The sequence below is a fragment of the Paramisgurnus dabryanus genome, chromosome 22, assembly GCF_030506205.2.
Source record: "Paramisgurnus dabryanus chromosome 22, PD_genome_1.1, whole genome shotgun sequence".
In the NCBI taxonomy this organism is placed as follows: Eukaryota; Metazoa; Chordata; class Actinopteri; order Cypriniformes; family Cobitidae; genus Paramisgurnus; species Paramisgurnus dabryanus.
Genome location: NC_133358.1, coordinates 30,692,940 through 30,715,080, shown reverse-complemented (window position 1 = coordinate 30,715,080; position 22,141 = coordinate 30,692,940). Strand labels below are relative to the sequence as shown.

General features: G+C 36.3%; 1 protein-coding gene across 1 annotated transcript in view; it reads right to left on the bottom strand.

Annotated features, from left to right (window-relative positions):
* The window catches only part of dnah3 (dynein axonemal heavy chain 3), a 31,313-nt gene extending 22,552 nt beyond the window's left edge, over nucleotides 1–8,761 (bottom strand). The window contains exons 1-12 of the mRNA XM_065259094.1: nucleotides 8,643–8,761; nucleotides 8,207–8,305; nucleotides 6,938–7,152; nucleotides 6,758–6,874; nucleotides 6,563–6,674; nucleotides 6,294–6,486; nucleotides 4,326–4,521; nucleotides 4,120–4,242; nucleotides 2,988–3,183; nucleotides 992–1,171; nucleotides 557–690; nucleotides 37–133 (exon numbers count right to left, since the gene is read on the bottom strand). Of these exons, the coding sequence (XP_065115166.1) occupies nucleotides 37–133; nucleotides 557–690; nucleotides 992–1,171; nucleotides 2,988–3,183; nucleotides 4,120–4,242; nucleotides 4,326–4,521; nucleotides 6,294–6,486; nucleotides 6,563–6,674; nucleotides 6,758–6,874; nucleotides 6,938–7,152; nucleotides 8,207–8,305 (1,662 nt within the window). The 5' untranslated portion in view covers nucleotides 8,643–8,761. The remainder of the gene's footprint in view (nucleotides 1–36; nucleotides 134–556; nucleotides 691–991; nucleotides 1,172–2,987; nucleotides 3,184–4,119; nucleotides 4,243–4,325; nucleotides 4,522–6,293; nucleotides 6,487–6,562; nucleotides 6,675–6,757; nucleotides 6,875–6,937; nucleotides 7,153–8,206; nucleotides 8,306–8,642) is intronic.
* Between the last annotated feature and the right edge of the window lie 13,380 nt (nucleotides 8,762–22,141).

Here is a 22,141-nt window from a genome sequence, read left to right as displayed (position 1 = left end):
ACAGCAGTGTGTATGTGTACTGTATATACGTTGTACCTTAGTAAAACCCTGCAGTAGGTGTTCAGTTTTAAGAAAGTTCATTATGTCTTGTATGTCCAGTGCATCACAGTATGTCTTGTATACCTCCACATACCTACAATGCACAACACATCTTAGATTCACTACAGACACACTACAATGTGATTTGACAATTGACTGATGATTTAATGGATAGTAAATTCGGTCATCATTTACTCATCCTAAAGGCCGAAGTTTTTTTTGCGTCCATTTTTAATGCATATGAGGGTCCGCGTACAGTGCGCATGAGACAATTTTGTTTATCAAAAGAGTGGGTACACACTGTATGGGCATTGCCAAATTTTTCAAACCCTGGTACCATCAACTGTGTGCTTACCATCTATGATCAAAATATCTTTGTGTTCAACAGAACAAAGAAAACAAAATACAGGTTAAGGTCCTAAACTTAAGGAGAACATGAGGGTGAGTAAATGATGACAGAATTTTAATTTTGGGGTGAACTATCCCTTTAAAGCTTTGTTAAAAAGTGATACTGGACCTCTGGGGTCCAATGGTGTTTCTCTGAAAGATCTCTCTGGCTCTGTTCATGATGTCTGTGACCAAAGTCTCATCAGGTCTCACTGAGCTCAGCGTGACAGTGTCTGCAATGTCGCAAAACAGTTTACACTCCACCTGCAGGGAGAAACGCACATTTGGACTTGTGGTTAAAAAATCTACCATCAGACACCTGGTATACATGCCGATTCACTGATCCCCACTAGTTGCATATCTGTTTTTCATTAAATGTTTACATAAAAATTCACTTTCAAGCTGTGATTTATAATGAATTTAAAACAGAAAAAGCAACCAAAGCAGTCACTCAAAAATGTAACCTCAAAACAAAGCCAAAAGCAAGCATGGTCTTTAAAAATATGATAGAAATCATTTGTAAGCTATGCACTGTATACTGTAGTGTATATATTTGTATTTGTACCCGTGGTATATTGTGTGCGCTGGTTATGATCTGTGTAAATGCTTGCTGTATGACATCCCAGCAGCTTTGTAATGAGGGTTCAAACATGATTCTGGGCTCCTCCAGTCTCAACTTTACCAACACCAGCGGACGCTGTGTGTACTGCAGTTTATCAAAACGCTCTCCAAAATCATTGCCATCCTGCCAGAACACACACATAAATATTAAAAACAAATGCACATTTATTAAAACATAAGTCTTAAATCTGATTGGATGTGAGCACAAACATATGAACTGCATTTTGAACTTAAATGATCAACAATTATGTTTGACAACATTACTTTGTGAGGGAATTGTTTACTGTGAATAGTATAAATAAAGTACTAGTGTGTGATTCACAAGCCACTCAGGGCATGTTAAAATCTATTTGGATTGTATATACAAGCATGCAAATTTCTGTACGTTATACATACAATATAAACACTAGGACTGGGTACTACCCAGCTTGGTACTTTTAAGAGCACAGACTGAATAACGTTGGTACTACCGAGTACTGATTCACATGGAATCATTCGGTACCTAATTTCGGTACCTGTGAACGCATCTGGGCCCCGTGCGTGCGAGAGTAAGCTACAAAAGGTTGGTAGAAAAAAAGAGAGACCTGTGACATCACACAATTATTGTACACTGCAAAAAATTACTTTCTTACTTAGTATTTTTGTCTTGTTTTTAGTACAAATACCTAAATATTCTTAAATTAAGATGCATTTACTTGATGACCTAAGAAAGTTTTTAGACAAAAAACATACAATTTGTGCATAAAACAAGCGAAATAATTATGATAAAAAAATCTGCCAATGGGGTAAAAAAAATCTTGACCTTTTTACTTAAACTCTTAAAGGAATATTCCATTTTCTTAAAAGAAAAATCCAGATAATTTACTCACCACCATGTCATCCAAAATGTTGATGTCTTTCTTTGTTCAGTCGAGAAGAAATTATGTTTTTTGAGGAAAAGGATTTTTCTCATTTTAATGGATTTTAATAGAGCCCAAAATTTAACACTTAACTCAACACTTAACAGTTTTTTTCAACGGAGTTTCAAAGGACTATAAATGATCCCAAACGAGGCATAAGGGTCTTATCTAGCAAAACAATTGTCATTTTTGACAATAAAAATAACAAATATACACTTTTAAAGCACAACTTCTCGTCTAAATCCGGTCCAGCGTGACCTAACGTAAATGCGTAGTGACGTAGGGAGGTCACGTGTTACATATATAAAACGCACATTTGCGGACCATTGTAAACAATAAACTGACACAAAGACATTAATTAGTATCAGTTGACATACAACAATGTAGGAACGGTCCTCGTTCTCAACACTTGTAAACACTGGGGCGGAGTTTCGCGTTCGTCCTCTGTGACCTCTTGACGTCATGATGTATTGCGTGGGGTCACGTTGGCGCATCACGACCGGATTTAAACGAGAAGTTGTGCTTTAAAAGTGTATATTTGTTATTTTTATTGTCAAAAATGACAATCGTTCTGCTAGGTAAGACCCTTATGCCTTGTTTGGGATCGTTTACAGTCCTTTGAAACTCTGTTGAAAAAAAACTGTTAAGTGTTGAGTTAAGTATTAAATGTTGGGCTCTATTAAAGTCCATTAAAATGAGAAAAATCCTGCAATGTTTTCCTCAAAAAACATAATTTCTTCTTGACTGAACAAAGAAAGACATCAACATTTTGGATGACATGGTGGTAAGTAAATTATCTGGATTTTTCTTTTAAAGAAATGGAATATTCCTTTAATTCAAGAAAAATTCAGGAAAAATTTCTTAGCCCATTGGCAGATTTTTTGCTTGTTTTAAGCACAATTCACTTAAATTGAAAAACTATCTTGATTTAAGAACTTTTACATATTTGTACTGAAAGCAAGACAAAAATACTAAGTAAAGAAGTCAATTTTTTTGCAGTGTATAGAGTGCAAAGACTGTCAGATGTTAGTGATCGTCAACCTGATATATCTGGAGAAACTGCAGCAGATCATGCAGTGATGCTATCACCAGACTGCGCAGCTGCAGTGACATCAGCGCAGCCGCACAGTTGAAGAGTTGATTGATCTTTACTGGGGCAATGTCTCCTTTCTTTGGCATTAGCGGCAGCCATGCGTCTGTAAAAGTCTCAAAGAGAGAAACGCAGCATGGTAGCCAACTGCACACACAAACAAACAAACAAACACACACACACACACACACACACACACACACACACACACACACACACACACACACACACACACACACACACACACACACACACACACACACACACACACACACACACACACACACACACACACAAAAGCAAACAAGCAACACACACACACACCAGAGAAAATAGATGAGATATTGAAACTTCTTAGACTTTTTAAACATTTGCTTTTACTTAAAACTTAAACTGTATCTTAATTTTACTGCTTGACTGAAAAATTCAATTACTCAGTAGAGAGATCTTTAAATGCCATCTAACCTATTTTGTTTTTGTTACCAAGTTGACACAATAATGTATGTGTTACCCTTACAGTCCTTTATCAAAACTCTTTCTTTCCTCTTTAATTACACAAACATACAGTATAGTTTAAATCAAGTCTCTGTATAATAAACTAGGATATTGTTTGTTGTTGTAGTTTGTTGTGGCAGCTCTCTGTGTTAAAAGCAGGTCTGATTGCTCTTTTCTCTCATTGTTCAAGCCATCAGGGTTTAAAAGCTTGTATTGTGTGCATGTGTCTGGGTAGTTTGAGAAGACCATGGATACAGACTCAGGAACAAAAGTCACCAGGGAGAAGAGAACAAGTATACAAAAACACATCAACCGTCCAGGACTGTCAGATATACTGTATTACTGTATGTGAGAGCATTAGGTTTCTTTCTAAGCTCCCTTAACTGCAAATAACAAAGCAATTAAATTCATAAAAATGCATTTGTCACATACATCATGTTCGGTCTCTAATGCTTTACCATACTGTGCACAGCATCACATTCAGGTTATTTACACCAAGCAAGAAAAATATGCACATTTGTTTACTCTGTAGCATATTACAAATGTGAAATCTACAGATTCAGAACATAGACACATAGAGAGTCTTACTTGTTAAGCAGTTCATCTCGGGTGGTTTGGCACTGTGTGCGCACCAACTCTTCAAATTCGTCTGGCAGGAGAGGATGATCAACCGAGAGATCGTCCAAGCGCACAAACCTCAAAGATGAGAAACTGCAAAGTTGCAGAGAGACATGAAAATGATTGTAAAGTCCATCATGTTGAACCCTAATGATCGAGGGGTTGCTGATGCTGACCTGCTCATCCAGAGTCTTTGGATGTGAAGCAGCATGGGGTTCACTGTGTTCAGGTTCTGGTTTAGCCAACTATGAGCCTGCTGGTAACTGTCAGACCAGGGAACAGGGGCATGGACGACACAGGACGAGAAGAGTTTGGGAACAGCAGAGATCGACAGACGTACTCTTTCATCTGGATCTAGCAGGATGTAATCCACTGTAATACAAAATAATTCATTTATAAGACATCCTTATGGGGTATACACACCAAACACAAATTCAATGATTTGCACGAGTAGATTACATACAAAGTCGATGTAAAGACCTGAATAGACACAAACTCGCGTGGGGCAGTGTGAATGGCGCAAATTGTGCAGCACGATTGCCCTGAAACAATCCCCTATTTGCCTTAAACCCGGAATACACTGCGGGATTTTTGCCCTTCTATAAGATCATTACCTTATCACACTGTGCGACATGGATCCTTTTAACTCGGTTACGACAGGTATGTAGACTGTACGATGATGACACGGAAGCTTCAACGGCTGCGTCACACGTTAGCGCAACATCACCAGCAATGCGCTCGTGGTAAACAAATACCAGTGCGCGGGTCGTAGCAGCAAACACACTGTGCGGTGATCAAGCCGAATTTCTGACACTGTCAGAAAACTATCGTAGGCTATCTTTGGACGCAAGACTGGGAAAACGGCCGTCTCATTGTACGACATAGGACCACTGATGAAGAGCCACGATCACAGAAATCGCAATGATTGTTTCACGATGGCAATCTTTCGTCTGAGACAGCCAATAATCGTGCAGTGTATACCGGGCTTTAAATGCGTCTTTCGCGTGAAAAAATTAGCATGACACGAAGTGAAATCCGTGAGTAATCTAGAGTGAGGAACGCGATGCTTCACGTTTGGTGTGTACACATCATTATACAAAGCAACTTACTGTATGCTGCATACACACCAAACGCGAAGCATCGCGTTCCTCGCTCCAGATTACTTGTGGGATTTAACTTCGTGTCATGCAAATGTGTTTCATGCAAGTTTTTTCAACTTGCGCGAAGACGCGTTTCAGGTGAATAGCGCATGTTTATGCAGCAATCACACCGCCAAATTAGCGTCATTCGCATCGCCCCGCACGAGTCTTTGTATTGACTTTGTATTAAATCTTCTCTTGCAAATTGTTTAATTCGCGTTTGGTGTGTACGTCCCATTATACACCGCAAAAAAATTATTTTCAAGAAAAAAAATCTTAGTATTTTTTTCTTTTTTCAGTAAAAATATCTAAAAATTCTTAAATTAAGATGCTTTTTCTTGATGAGCAAAACGACCCAAGAGTATAAGTCCAGTTTTTAAACCAAAAATATCCAATTTAATGTATTTTTCTTGAATTTAGTGTTTAAGAAAAATTTTCAAGATTTTTTTGCTTACTCCAATGGCAGAATTTTTTGCTAGTTTTATGCACAAAATCACTTAAATTGGATATTTTTGGTCTAAAAACTAGACTTATTTTCTTGGGTCGTTTTGTTCATCAAGAAAAAGTTTTTTTCCAGTAAAATATTTTTACTGAAAAATACTATTTTTTTTTCTTAAAAATCATTTTTTGCAGTGTAAGAGATCAACGCCACAAAATAAATCTAGAAATAAAGAAACATTAATTATATAAGAATATTAAGCTCATTAGTGTTGACTGTGAGTATTGAAGGTCAAATGTGACCCTGCCTGTGAAAACCCAGCTAAAGACATTTTTTTATTGTGATTTATTGTTTTCTACATAAAATCATCCAACATAATGTAAAACACATATAACTATATATATTTAATTTTGACTGAGTAAGGTCATGTTAAAGACTGAAATCAATGATTGAAATCAAACTTCAAAGACAAGGTTGTAAAAAAGAAAAATGGACAGTGATTACAATGGTATGAAAACAAATTGTCACAGTTTCAAAGTCTGTTTTAGATGTGTTGTGTGTCATACCGATGCTCTTGCGAAGGCTGAAATCATAGTCTCTCTGGACCTCCTCCAGAAGATGTTCCAGAATCATCTGCATCTTTAGCTCGTCGCTGTGGATATGACTGGGCAGCAGCTTCAGGATGTTGGTTATTTGCTCTGGTGGTTGGGGAGCCAACATGTGTCCATGAATCCCCTCAGTAATATAGTAAACATACCTCTAATAGCAAATAATACAAGAGAAAAATTAACATGAATGGATGGATGGAGGATGGGTTGGTAGTACTGACACTAACCCTTAACTCTTTCTCTGTAGGCTCTGCCTCTTCTCTTTGTCTGTCCTGGTGTCGTATGATTTCAAGTTGCTGCACTGGTGACAATGGAGGCCTTCTTAAAATCTCAGGCATTCTGAGGAAAATAAAAATGAACATGGGGGTCTTTGCTGTAAAAAAATTAGCTTTTAAGCATATGTCTTTGTGGGTTTCTTTCACCTTTGTGTTCGTGCTGTAGGTCGCCTGAATCTCCGCCCCACACCCGGAGCATCACAGTGCACTGACGCAAAGTTAAAGTGGGACACTTTTAGGTCAGTGAGTTTATTAAGCGCCACACTGCAGAAACATCCTAATCTTTTATCGTAAAAGTATTTCCGACATGCCTCTGAAGGACATTACTGTAGTTTAAGGATACGAGTCTGCAGGTGACGTCTGCGATGTGACTGACGTCTGTTATGCAGATGCTCTATTTTTAAGTGTTGGGCTTTGAGCCTGTAGTTATTCCCGATTGAATCACAGGGATATCTGTGGAAGCGCAGCTCTTTATAAGGAACCGCAAGAGTCCGTGAATGACTCTGCAGGATGGGTGGATATTCCCGGTTACGTACAGACATCTGAAACAGAACAGAAACCAAGATAAGGGAGCATTCAGAAAGAAATCATACAACTCATCACTTCAAGGGTTAGTTCACCCAAAAATGAAAATGACCCCATGATTTACTCACCCTCAAGCCATCCCTGATGTATATCATTATCTTTTTTTAGACAAACAAACACAATCAGGGTTATATTAGAAAATGTTTGACTGTTCCAAGCTTCATAATGGTAGTAAATGGTGCTTCTGATTTGAAGCCCAATAAAGTCGTTCACAAAAGTAATCCACATAGCTTTTTGTCAAGCATCGAAGGGAATTTTTGTGATTTTGTAAGAAAAAATCAATAAAACTTTACAAACTAGAAAAACTAGCTTAAAAATTTTTACAAAATCACAATTGCCTCATAAGGCCTTTATTAACCCCCTGATGCTCTGTGGATTATTTTTGTTAAGGATGGATGGACTTTATTGGGTTTCAAATCAGAAGCACCATTTACTACCATTATAAACCTTGAAACCACCAGGACATTTTCTAATATAACTCCAATTGTGTTCATCTACTTTACTTGAACAAGTATACAGGTTTGCAGACATCTATATTTCAGACAGTTTTCAAGCTCATGTTTTGACACTTTTATAGGTACAAATGATGTGAGACAGCTTATTTTGTCAGCTTTCTTGGTAGCGTACAAAATGATCCTCTAGTAGGAAAGCTCACTAAATAAGCAGTTCCCTATTTTTCTTACAAAATCACACCGATTGCTCTCAGAAGGACTTTATTAACTATTATTTATTAACGCTGTGTGAATTACTTTTGTAAAGAATGAATGGACTTTATTGGGATTCGGAAGCACCATTTACTACCATTATAAAGCTTGAAAACGCCAGGACATTTTCTAATATAACTCTGATTATATTAAATTATTTTTTGATTAACTAAAAGACAAGACCCAACCATGGTTTAATTAACCTAGACTCAGTGACTGGGTATGACCATATTTGACATAACCATGGGTTAAAACAACCTCAGATTATTTCGAGTGTATGCAGTACTGTGAGACCCTAAACACAAACCTGATAAAGTTTAGACAGCTCTCGGGGTGATGGCTGGGGACAGAGTTTGGGAAGTCCCACAAAAATGCCCGCATCAGGAGGATCTGCTTTTTTATTCATCTAAGAGAAGCACAAGAACACAAGTTCAAGGTTGACAAAGTACTTCACTATTCTAATGTAACTTTATAGAGTTTAATCATCACTTATTTAAAAGCTAAGGTCAATAACGTTACTTGAACAAGTATACAGGTTTGTAGACATTTTTATATCAGACAGACCAGAATGTCTAGTAGTCAAATCACATCACTAGGGTTAATGATGCTCAAATAATGTTTCTCGTCAAGCTCAGTATTTAAGTTAGACAGCATGTAATTTAAACTGACTGGATCTTTCCGTGCTATGTTTCGCTGATGTTTATTTAAAATGTTTTATCCAAAAATCTTTAAAGCTGTCTTACCTTCACCGATTCTTCATATTCAATCAATATTCCCGACCAACGAAACTTTAAACAGATTTATTTACCACATCAAAAGTTTTTTTAGCCATGACAGCCGTAGCCGTTTGAAAATCGCGATCAACGCCTCGCGCGCGTCTATGTGCCTGTCGTCAATATCAACTGTTTCTTCACATCATGGTTACACATCATCCTTAGATACACTAAACATATAAAAACAATATTTCACTTAAAAACAAAGCAATATTTGTATTTAAATAAGTTACTGTACAGCCATTCAAAACAACTGATATTAAAATAGTTTCTAGATAATCAGATAAAACATTAACGTCCTTGTCGTTGTAATAGCGCATTTTGACCGCTCGGTGTCGCTGTTTCACTGAAATGTAGGTCAATATGCGGAAACTGTTGGCGTTTAAAGAATGTAGTGGACTGTGTAACTTATATGCTTACTTTGTTAAAAATATTCCTCTTGTTTATTTTATATTCACATGTTGCATAGTGCTTGTATAGTGAAAAATATGCTACGATTTTACTGATATAAAATGAAACATTCCACTTCATCACAGAAAGGGGGGGCTAGGCTGTAGCACCAGACAAAATGACCAAGGTCACTTGACAAAATCTTTATCATGATTTTAAAAACCTTTTGATTGTGTATGCCTAAATGATTTTATTTATGTTTGTAGGACAAATACATTTGGGCAAACACATTATTTTCTATCATTACAAAACAAATAGATGAATAGATGTAAATGGATGAAGAAAAAGCAGCCAATAATCCCATCACATTTTTTGCTGAGGTGACTTACTTACTTTGAAGATGCTAAAATAAAATAGTAATGATTTATCGTAGATTTTTGAATTATAACATCATTTCCAAAGTTACATTTGTGATATTCCATATTTTTGATTAATTTGCTATTATTCTAAAATGTAGAAAAAAAGAAAATAAAAATAATAATATTCCTAAACTTTAAAAAGGTATGTCTACTGTAAACAGGGAGTATTAATGACCCTGCACCTTACACTTACTCATTAGAATGCCCCTAATATCTCAACTTCACAAAACTAGTTCAGTTTACTGGAAAAAATGCAGATAACAATTTTTGACCCACATATGGACACTGTACCCCTGCAATTCATTTCATAATAAAAGTCTCTCTAAGTGCCTGTTCTTCTTGCCCTGATTTAGATCTTAACATTGTGTATTATTTATATATATAAAACACACTAGTTATACTGTAGGTGTGTTTTCAGGTCACGCTATTAAACTCTTTAAATAAATCCCACTGACATGCCAAAAAAACCAACAAGGCTGGACAAGAGTCATTTATCACCAGGCATCTACAGAATAATCACCTATATAGCCCTATTATTTAAACAAGAGAGAGAGAGAGAGTGAGAGAGAGAGAGAGAGAGAGAGAGAGAGAGAGAGAGATGGATGGATGGATGGATGGATGGATAGATGAACAAATGGATAGGATAGATGGATGGATGGATGGATGGAAGTATGGATGGATGGATGAATGGATAGAAGGATGGATGGATGGGTGGATGGATAGATGGAAGGATGGATGGATAGATGGATAGATGGATAGATGGATGGATGGATGGATGGATGGATGGATGGATGGATGGATAGATGGAAGGATGGAAGAATAGATAGATGGATTGATGGATGGATAGAAAGATAGATGGATGGATGGAGGGATGGATAGATGAATAGATTGTTGGATGGATTGATGGATTGAAGGATGGACGGATGGATGGATGGATGGATGTATAAATGGATGGATGGATTGATGGATAGAAGGGTGGATGGATAGATGGATGGATGTATAGATGGATGGATGGATGGATAGATGGAAGGATGGATAGAAGGATGGATGGATAGAAGGGTGGATGGATTAATAGATTGAAGGCTGGAGGGATGGATAGATAGATGAATAAATGGATAGATGGATGGATCGATTGATAGATGGAAGGATGTATGGATAGATGGATGGATCGATGGATGGATAGAAGGATATGGATGGTGGGATGGATGTATAGATGGAAGGATGTATGGAGGGATGTATAGATGGATGGAAGGAAGGATTGATATATAGATGGATGGAAGGAAGGATTGATGTATAGATGGATAGATGTATGGAGGGATGTATAGATGGATGGATGGAAGGATTGATGTATAGATGTATAGATGGATGGATGGATGGATGGATGGATGGATGGATGGATAGATAGATAGATAGCAGCTGAAGAGAAGTGCACTAAGACACAATTGATTATTGACAGATTTCTTCTTCACACACTGACTAACACACACACACACACAAGGTCATCTGTAAAAGTGATCAGATACTTGTAAGTAATCCAGTACATGCAGCTCAACTAACTTCAGCGCTGTCAACATCAAATAAGCATGACTTCTGTGTTTACTCCTTCCAAACAAACACATTGGATTTCTTATAGTCTACAGTACCTCCACAACTAGATTACAGTCTGAGACTAGACTAGATTACACCATAGATTACACACACACACCTGTCAAGACGACATTGATCGCTACCTCAACTGCACACGACGAGACCGGGAACATTGAATGTGCAGTACATATTCTGTCACATAACTGCAGTTTCACATGCTTGCCAGATTTCTGTACGCAACCCATTAAAATGCAATGCTGTGTGATATAGAGCTTGATAACACATCAGTTCTTGAAATAGAAATGATTATGAGTGGGAGAGTCAGAGAGAAAGAGAGAGAGCAGTGTGTAATTAGATGACTAAAGACTTCATTGTCTTTCATCTATAAGGACATTTTGAACACACCGCTGTTTTAGCATGCAAATACAAAAAGAGACATTCCTCCGCTCACTCGCTCGCTTTTAATCTCTTTCAATACAGTGAGAGAGTCAGACGCTCTTTGTTACTGTGATGCCCTAATAGCTTTCATGATTTCTTAACTACTCTTTCTCAGGACAGATCCCTCCAGGACTATTAGACTTCAAACTATGTGTACAGGATATTTAATTACTTCATTATAGAGGTACACCATCACCCCAAAATCTTGAGATCCAGAACTAAAAGTACACCCAGAAAATAATATTATGTCATCGTTTGAAACTCAAACGGAAATATTCATGAATGTTGTTGTTTTACAATACTGACTACACTGTTAACTCATATTTTGAAGTAAACATTACTTAAACATTTTGTATTTTAGTTCATTTAACTTTTAAGCTTATAAAATCCATTAAACGAAAACATTCAAGTGAAATGAACTTAAAATGATCTGTACATGTTAAAAGGAATACCCACAATCCCTTGCGCCCAAATATTTTGATTATTTATGCTTTATCACAGAATAAAAACTGATAAAAACTTTAACTATTCAAAGGCGGGATGCACAATTCGGGCTGAGTACCAAAATACACTTGTAGCCAATCAACATTAAGGGGCGTGTCTGCCTGGGTTGCATATGTGTGGGGCAGGTCTATCAAAAGAAGGTCCCAATTATATTGGCGTAGGGGCGTGTTTGTTTAGATTATTTTAAATATCAACATTAGGTGTGTTCGACTTCATGTGGCGCTGCGCAGACCGATCGGTGGCTGACTTGAAGCAGTGCATTCCGGTTAGTCATTTTGTCCGACTTTAGCTGGCGCTGCAGGCACGTGACTGTGTCATGTGGTTTTTAAGTACCGCGAGAGCGGTTCGAGATCAGTTGCCTGAGTTAGCCAGCGCAGTTCGCGAAGAGGAGCTGCACGAGCTGTAATGACAACACAGCTGTTTCACGATTGGTCGGATTCACCACATGACAACAATCACGTGTGTTTCGTGTGTATTTTCACGCCCTCGGTTCCACAAATGCTCACAAATCTGTATTTTTATAACAGTTAAAGCTCTTTTCATGTAGTCGCGATGTTATATTGTGTCATCTTCATCAAAATAAAATGGATAAAAAATGTAGACCCCACTACATTGGTATTTAAATAATATATGCTTATGTTGAACTTTATTCTTGTAAAAACAGATGCTGTAAGCCTCTTCAGTTCCACTCATGCTCATACACGTACATTCAAAAGAGTATAATTCACTTTTTATGCAGTTTACATCTTACAAATCATGTTTAATGTGATTAAGCAAGCGAACGCCACGTGATCAGCCATGCTTGACGTAAATGCCGCAAACTATGGGAAGCACAGCGCGTCCGACTTCACGTCTCCGTTTTCAGCTCCTCCCCGCCTGCACGCGGCTAATCTCGCTGATCGGTTACATCCAGCCACAGCCGATGTCGAACACACCTATTGGCTTTCAGAGATCATGCACCCCGCCTTTAAATATTTGTTAATAACATGTCAAAGGTTTAAGCTTTTATATTATTAGTCTTGTTTTGTTGTAAATTATAATATTGTGAAGTCACCATTCAGGTGATCAGTAAAACCAGTGTATAGACGGTTTCAGCAGTAACAACATAAACAAGCGGCTGTCGTGGTCCGCACATAACTTCTGGTAAACTCCGCTAAGAATAAATAACAACAAAGAACTTTAAAGTAGTTTATTTATATAACAAGCAAAAAAACAACACACAGATTACCTAGGAAACCAAAAGATTTGTTATTTTCGACGAGACATTTGTTCAAGAGATCAGTTTAGCAACTAGTCAAAGTTCAGATCCAGACGTGTATCACATCAGCGCACGTGCGTCCGATGAAACCGTCTATAACATTTTATTGTATTTCTCTTCACATTTCTGACAATTCATGTGAAAATCACATGTGTATATTTATGTTGAGAATCAAGTTTATTCAATGACTGAATTATAGTCAATCATTATTTTGTGTTATAATGTCATTTATAACACTAAAAGTAACTTGGTTAACTAAATGGAGATGTTGGATAGAGCAATTGATATTGCAAATTATTTCAAGTTAAATCAACTCAAAATTTACTTTCTGAATTAACCTTCTAAGACCTGAATGTCCAATTTTTTTGTTGTTTGCACCATAATACTTAATTCTGTGTAACTGGAAAAACGTGGACAATTACACTGTTTCATGTTCAAAGAAAAATACTTGGTTATTAGCCTATATAAATTGGTTCTTCCTAACTAGAAATCCGAAAAAAAGGTCTTAGGTAAAGTTGGAATTACTTGAAATTTTGAGTTAAATTTATTCTTGTTTTAGTTCACATTATTTAAACTATTAGGGTAGCAACTTTCCTCCAATGTTTGAAGAAATGTCAACGTCCAGGTTTACAGTGTACAGAAAGTAATAAACCTGTGCATATGACATGTTTACTATTCTAAATCATATGCTAAACAGTAGAAATAATGGCTAATAAGATTGCAGGAAAATGTATAGCACAGATACAAAAATAATTGTTGACATATTTCTGTCAAATGTGGCTAATCAATCAATCAATCTATAGCTCAACGTGTAATGCATTGCAATGACAACTCAAAGGTAATGTGATGAGATATACTGATAAAATGTATGGCTTTAATGTACTGTCACATGAATGTAATGTATAAATGTAATACTGTGAATCTCACTGGGTTCAAGTCCAAGACAAGCAGCATTACATCACACCTGAGTTCAGCTGAGTGAGACGGCCAGTGTGTGACAAGCACTCTGTCTGTAGTATTACACATGAACGAGTAACTTGATAATGACATGAAATATTAACACAATTACATTCCTCGCCCCCAACACAAACACACACATTAATATTAATGCAGCATGGCTTTCTTGTGGATTGGATGTAAACATGTATGAGTCACGTATGACACATGATCATCTCTGTGGATGCTGGCTGCTTTTCTCTGCACTGTCTGTCCTCCGCAGTAGCCGTGTAAACGCAGTGATAGACTGTAAGTGCTTTTTCGTTAATTATGACCGCATGCGTGCGTACCAGCGATGGAAAACTCATTAATGGGTCAGTTAATATTTGATGCGGGTTGTGCTGGTTTAGTTTACGGGTTGAGTGGGAGGAGAGTGAGGAAAAGGAAGCCGCCGCCGTGGTCGCTCAGTGAAAGTAAGAGAGAGGTGAAATAGAGGAGACGAGCGGTTTCATTAAGAAAGAAATGGAAAAAGTTCACCATAGCCAGATAACTCAACAATGTTTGTGTGTGTGTGCGTGTGTGTAAGTTTTTTTCACGGAATACTTAGAATAGTTTTGCTCAACCAGGGGGGCCCTCAATAAACTTTCAAGGGGCCTCAAGATGACCTAAAATTATAAAGACCAAATAAACATTTAAATAACATTTAAACATTTTCTATTCCAAATAAAAATTTACATTTCCATTCAGTCAGGGGTCTTTAGAGTCCAAAAGGGTCTCCTTACACAGAATGTGACCTCTGCATCTGGACCCGAAATCCAAGAATCTCTCAGCTCATGACCTCGTGCACACACACACTTTAAGACCTGTCAAGAGTGTAAAACACTACACTAACAATAAATAAAAAAGAGATGGATGGAGAGAGATAAAGGTCTTTAAAAGCTCGCAGCGCTCCTGATTTCCTCTCGGGAATGACAGTCCTAATGCACAATGACAGGCACTATTTCTGTGAAGAAATGACACAAGCACTGAATGAGACGTCCAGTCGTCTGATGCTGAGTTACAGTGACTCGTGTAAAAGACAGAAAAATACATGAAATAAGAAAGTTATGTAATGGGTAAAGTCTATTATATAGTTATAGAAGTGTTAAATCAGATGAAACAAAATATTTAAAGACCAAATGTCAAAATTTAAGGAACATTCAGGCCCCCGGGACCCTAACGTCAAAATAGCGGTTGTCCTTTCTTGCACAACTTTTTGTAGGTACACTATCAGAAATAAAGGAACAAGAAGGTACAAATGTTAGCACTGGGGCGTACCTTTTCACAAAGTACACCGTCGCAGTAACAACTTTTGTACTTTTTTTGAGTACTAACCACTGCATACTGGGAACACAGCACAAAATGTGTCATTTTGGAGATGCTCTAACCCTGTCGTCGATGTCATCAGTGCTATTCACTTTACTCAATGGTTTTAATAGGTGGCTTATCAGTGTATATGCTAGACCCCCAAATATGACAAACCTTTACAAATTGTGCAATTAAAATGTATTTGTACTGCAGCAACTTTGACGATAAGTCAAACTTTAGCAACTTGACAAGAAGTACTGCCTTACAAACTCCAATAATGAGATAAATGGACTGAAATTAGGAAAACAAAACTAGACAGATACAAAGCGAACTAGAGGCAAACACATCATAAATCCATTTGACAATTTTTTATTTTTCTCTGTAATTTTCTTGGGATCCTAGAACCTCATGGAGCTTTCTTACGTCCCCAGACCCCAGTCGAAAGTCCTGTGCTAGTTTACACAAAATAAACTCCTAGCAGATTTACAGGTCAAAAAATAATAAAAACAATAAATAAAACATAATATTATGTAACAAAAAGTATTATTTTATAAAATTATCATTTGTAACAAAAATTCTGTTTGCTTTATGAATTACCTTTTGTCCTGAAGAATGTATAAAATTCTTATGTTATATATCTTATATAACCTACATATCTTCATTAGTGATTTATCAAATTTTTTATTTTGTTTTATCTTTTATCTTATATTTCTACTTTTAAACGCTCTAAAGTGTGGCTGTTTCAAAAAAAGAAACAATTTGCTGTAACATCAATGAATCAACATGACATGACAGATGCATTAATTAGTTTTTGTGAACCCACAACATTCAGAAGACAATATAACCAAATATTGTGTCATCAGTATTTGTACATTGTATAGTATTGTGAGCATCAGGTGTGTAGCAGCTGTCATTGACTCCCCTGATGAAGGCGGTTCAGACGTCTAACTATAGAGATGATGATGATGATGATGATGATGATGATGATGAGAGAACAGTTTGTGACGCATCACAGATTTTCAGATGTGAGTTATGAAGTAATAAAACGCAACAAACCGTACACACATTATGCAATCGTGAAAACATAAAACTAAATTAATGTTGTTCTGCTAAATGCTGTGGATAAAGATAAAGCAGATGCATTAAACAATTAAAATTATTACACTGGAAAGGCCAACCGTGCCATAAAACCACGTAACTTCTGTTTTGTCTGAATTGTGTGGTGTAATATTAATCTGTTTTTGACTGACAGGAGAAATTGAGATGGTCTGACAGTAAAGGTGATTTCTGACAGTCTCATCATCTCCAGACTTTCAGATTTATACTTTATGACACAGTAAAGGACTAAGAGAAGGGTCAGTGTGTGTGTGCGTGCGTGCGTGCGTGTGTGTGCTAACACTGTCAGAGTTTGTTTTGTTTATTTGCTTTGTGTGTTGACAGTGTCCTGCAAGACACTGAACAGTTATCTGGTGGTTTATGTGTTTGTGTGCACATACAGAGAGAAAAAAGTTGAGACTCCTTACAAAAAAATACCATTGTGATACCGTGGTACACTCTTAGAACAAATGTGTTAAAAACAACACAATAGGTTTTATGCCCAGCTGCACTACTTCCTGAACTTCAGCCATCTGCTTGTTTCCTGTCTTCCATTATTGGACAAACTGATTCATCCAGGTGTGCCTGACCTCAGTAGTCACAACAACAATAATCAGACACACCTGGAGTAATCAGTTTGTCCAATAATGGCAGACAGGAAGCAAGGAGAAACATGGGCATAAAGCCTATTAGTGTTGATTCTGGGACTAAATGCGTTCACTAAATGCGTTGTCCCAGAATCCACCCATCTCTGTGTTATTATTGAAACAACACATTTTTACACAACTTGTGTTATAGTTCAACACAAAATCAATACAAAATGACACATAATGTGTTAAAAGCTTAACGCACAAAGATGTGTAAATCCTTTCTAAGAGTGTACAGTGATAGTATAGGGGAGAGCGGGGCACAACGCTTTTTGGCTTTGTAGTTGGTTCAATAATTTTTTTACACAATCAACACACACATCTCTGCTACAAATGAACACTTAAAGTTTGTTTGTGGATGCAATCGTTATTGTACAATTACACCGAAAGTGACAGGAGTGCAAACGTTACCCCATAGGTGGGGTTTATTGTATCAAAAGGGGGTTTGTTGTTACACCTGCTAGAAAATTGAGTTTAAATAATTCAATAAAAATTCGTTCTATAAATATTATATGTGGATATTGTTTCTATATCTGCTTTTATAGATATATAGATATGCTTCATCTAACCATCATTGTATAAGTTTTTGCACAATTAAGACAAAAAAATTGATAATTGTGAGTTATTTCATGTGATATTGTATTAACAGTTATCATTTTGATGAATAGTATTTACATAGTTTTCATTTCATTATCATTGTATACCTGAGGCTTCATTATAACACTGTGTGACAACTAACCCCGCTGTGTATAAATGTTTTCAATCCCAGCTATAGGATTTACTTACATGTTTCAAAATGCTGTTATGTTTTAGGTAACAAGACCGTGATTAAAATAATATTAGGACTTACACACCCAACTCAGAAATAAAAAAAAACATAAGATGAAGCAATTAACTTCCATGCCTCCAAAACACTCTTTGTTAAATATCTTAACCAAAACACATCAAAACTTTTCACAAATTCACAAGAGATCTTCTGACAGTAAGAGAAAAAGACCAAAAGCACAGCCCTGTATAAATGTAAAGTAGCCGTTAGTTTGAGACCCGCTCACCCCTATGGTACACTATGTTATAAACTGGTACATGCTGTATATGATATTTATAAAAGTTATGCGCTCTGTCCTGGATTTAAAGATATTCTCTCTGCTTCTTCTCTTACTTTCATGATCTTAGCTGACCACTGTCTATTTCTGAAATAACCCTAATAACTTACACACACGCACACACACACGCACACACACAAACAAACAAACACACACACATGCACGAACGCACGCACACACACACACACACACACACACACACACGCGCGACACACACACACACACACACACACACACACACACACACACACACACACACACACACACACACCACACACCACACACATTGTCTTCATGCTTCACAGACTCACCCAAAATATCCCAGTGCACCTGAAAACCTCTGGAAACCTTCATGTGTCCTGATGTGTCCTGTTCCTGTGACCCATCTGTCCTCCAACCACAGTGCTGTTGAGTTGATAAAACCATGAGCTGATAACAGAAACACACACACAACTTTCATTAGCAATATAAGTGAATACCTACTTAAATAATGATCTACTTTACATAAAACAAACTGTGTGTGTGCGTGTGACACCTGGGCATCAGCTGAGGACATGTACTGATGTACTGAGAGAGGCAGGTGTGTGTTTGTGTATCCAGGTTGTATTTCTGGACGATCTAAAAACAGACCTCACCACAACCACCCCTACAGTTGTGTAAAACAGCAAAAATGTGCTTATATATATGAGCTTGTAAATAAACTTTACTTGTTCTTATTTGTTGATTTGTGCTTGTCTGTGCAAATATTTTTCTGTTTTCTGATCAGTTATTTCTGGCTCAGGAGTAAAAGAGTAAATCTTACAAAGAAATGATGGGGTCTTATGGGGCGGCCACAGCATGCAAATATTTTTCGGATATTGCTTCGAATAAGTATGTGGAGTGCTTCGTCCGTCTTTGCTTTCAGTATAGAAAGGTCATGCCGTGATGTACTGGTTTCACGACTTCTTCGCACAGGTGATCAAGCAATCCTGATTGTACAGAGCTTCTCCCCCAGAGAATTGTCTGTCTTTATTGATCGATGATTGGTTTATGTATAGCAAAGGCGGGACTTCAGCTGCCAGAGTGGCCATATTGAGAGTTGCATTTTCCGCTATTCCCATAAGGCAAAAAATACATTTCTTTGGCCACAAATATGTTTTAAATATATGCAAAATAAACATTTTTTTGAAAGTAAATTTAATGAAATATTTTTTTGAATTTAAAAATATAGTTTTAACCTGTATTTCAAAATTATTTCCAGCCTGATCTTACGAGAATTTGTACCTATTTTACAAGTTGGCTAATTCGTTTGAGTTCATACGATGTTTATCATGCAAAAAAGAAACAATTCTCATGAAAAAACAACAACAAAACCAAACCCCTAAGCCCGCACCTAGACCCGCACCAAACCCCAACGTCACAGCGATCAAGGCAAATCATACAAAAACTTACAAATGTGGTCATATAAAAATACGAATTAGCCAACTCGTAAAATATTTACGAATTTGCATGAAATAGTGTTGGTATTTCAGGGGCAACAAATACATTTCTAATTTTATAACCCATCTGGCAAAAATATTATTTCCTTGCCAAAATATTTTGTATAAAATGTATAAAGTATAAGAATAAAATGTATCAAATATAAAAATATATGAATATTTTTGCAGTTAAAAATATATTTGAATCTCTTCAAACCTATTTTGTGTACACTGTGATGTGAATAAAAATGCTTAAAAAAAAATTTATATACATTTTAAAGTATACAAAAAATATACTGGTGAAAAATACATTTTTGTAAACATATTTTAAAATATATAGTACATTTTTTGTATATTTTGAAATATATTTAAAATTATAATTGAGAATATATTTTTGCTGTATGGATTCATAGTAATAGCAGTGCTTGATCTTGTTAAATACAAAATTTTCAACATAACTAAAGGTTAAAACCTAAATGTTTTGGGCTAAAAATATAAAGTCATTTATTATGTCAGCCTTAATTTACAGTTTTAATAAAAATATATATTATCACAAGAATTAAAAACATACAACAATATTGTATTGTCCAGAGTTGTATAGACGGGTTGCACGGCGACGTCACTAACTGGTTGCGCGCGCAACCGAGGGGCAGAAAGAAGAGACGTGCATTGTGTTGTATGCTAGTAGCGGTGTCTGTAAGTCAAAATGCCAAGGAATTTTTGCGTGGAAAATAGTACCAACAGAGTCAGTGCTGGGTGCCTGATGTTAACATACCAGTAGATGCGACTATTACGTTACTAGCATTATAATTATAAAATTATAATTCATACATGTATCACAGTAACACTGCAAAAATAAAGACAGAAAAACAGATACAACTAAAATCAAGTCTTATTTATGTACAAACATTAAAGAACGCTTCAATAATTAAGGTTGTTGCAGTAGCAGATCAGCTCACCAATCGGTCTTTCTGCCCCTTGGTTGCGCGCGCACCCTGCAATGTTTGTAAACTTGCAACCCCTCTATAGTACTTAAGTATTTTTACTTTCCACATAAAAGTACATTTTTAATTATTTGTATTTTATTAGTGTTTTTCTTTGGGAAACATACATTCCAAAACATATTTTCATAATTTTTACTCCACTACATTTCATAATTTCAAGTTTTTGGTTTATATTTAATATTTAAGTACATCTAGAAATTTTTTGTACTTTACACAATTTTTTATTTCACAATTTTTATGTAATTAGGCATTAAATCAATTTTAATATGCAATATATAATGAATACACTGTATGATTCTATGCTTTAGAATGTAGTAAACATTTTTTAGTAAAGAAAAGTAAATTTTTTCCCAAGACAAACACTCTGATAAAGCACAGATGCTTGGAAAATGTAACTAAAATACTTAAGTATTATACACCTCTGGTATTGTCCAATTTAAATACAATGGTTTTTCACATTACAGTAACTTAACGGTGGAGCAGGCAGATACTGTATAACACAGATGTGCTGTATCTGAGCTCCAGGGTTTTATTTAGGTAAGATGATCTAACATAAATCATTTGTGCTCACATACACACACAGGTGTAACCTTATAAAGTCTATTCTAACTACATTACATATCTAATTGATATTTTCTCTTTTAAAGATGTAGATGGTGGGGTTAATTCACTAATGCTTCTTGGATATCTGTTACTTGTTATCTTAATGCTATTGTGTTTTATTGGCTGCAGTCTAATATGATGGCTGACACACGTAGGGTCGATGATGGGAATGTCACCCCTGCGAGGGATCAACCGAGCATCCGACACCCCACCATCACACCCCACACGGGGCCAAACAGACACACACTACACCTTCTCTGAGGTTTAATTTGCACAGGTATAATGTGATCCAGATAAACTTTACAGCACAACCAGACTAGGAGTATTTGTTCACACACAAGATTTTATCTACAAAAAGAGCCAACTTTCAAAGAAACCAAATGAATTTGATCAATGCAAGATAAAGCTAAACTCTATTGATACTTTTCACTACAGTATTACATGTAAATATACCTTAAATTTTTCATAAATCTATTTACATTCGTGAAGAAGTTTTAACCAAATGTTTTTAACCATAAAGTGATATCTAAGATGTCAATATTTGGTTGCCTAAATCCCATGCAAGGTCTCCGTTTAGGCTTTTTAAATACATTTTTTTTTGTTTGGTATAAGCAGATGTTAGATTTTTTGGGAATCTGGTTTCCCAAATGTAATAAGTTAGTTCCAGCGTATTATTTAATA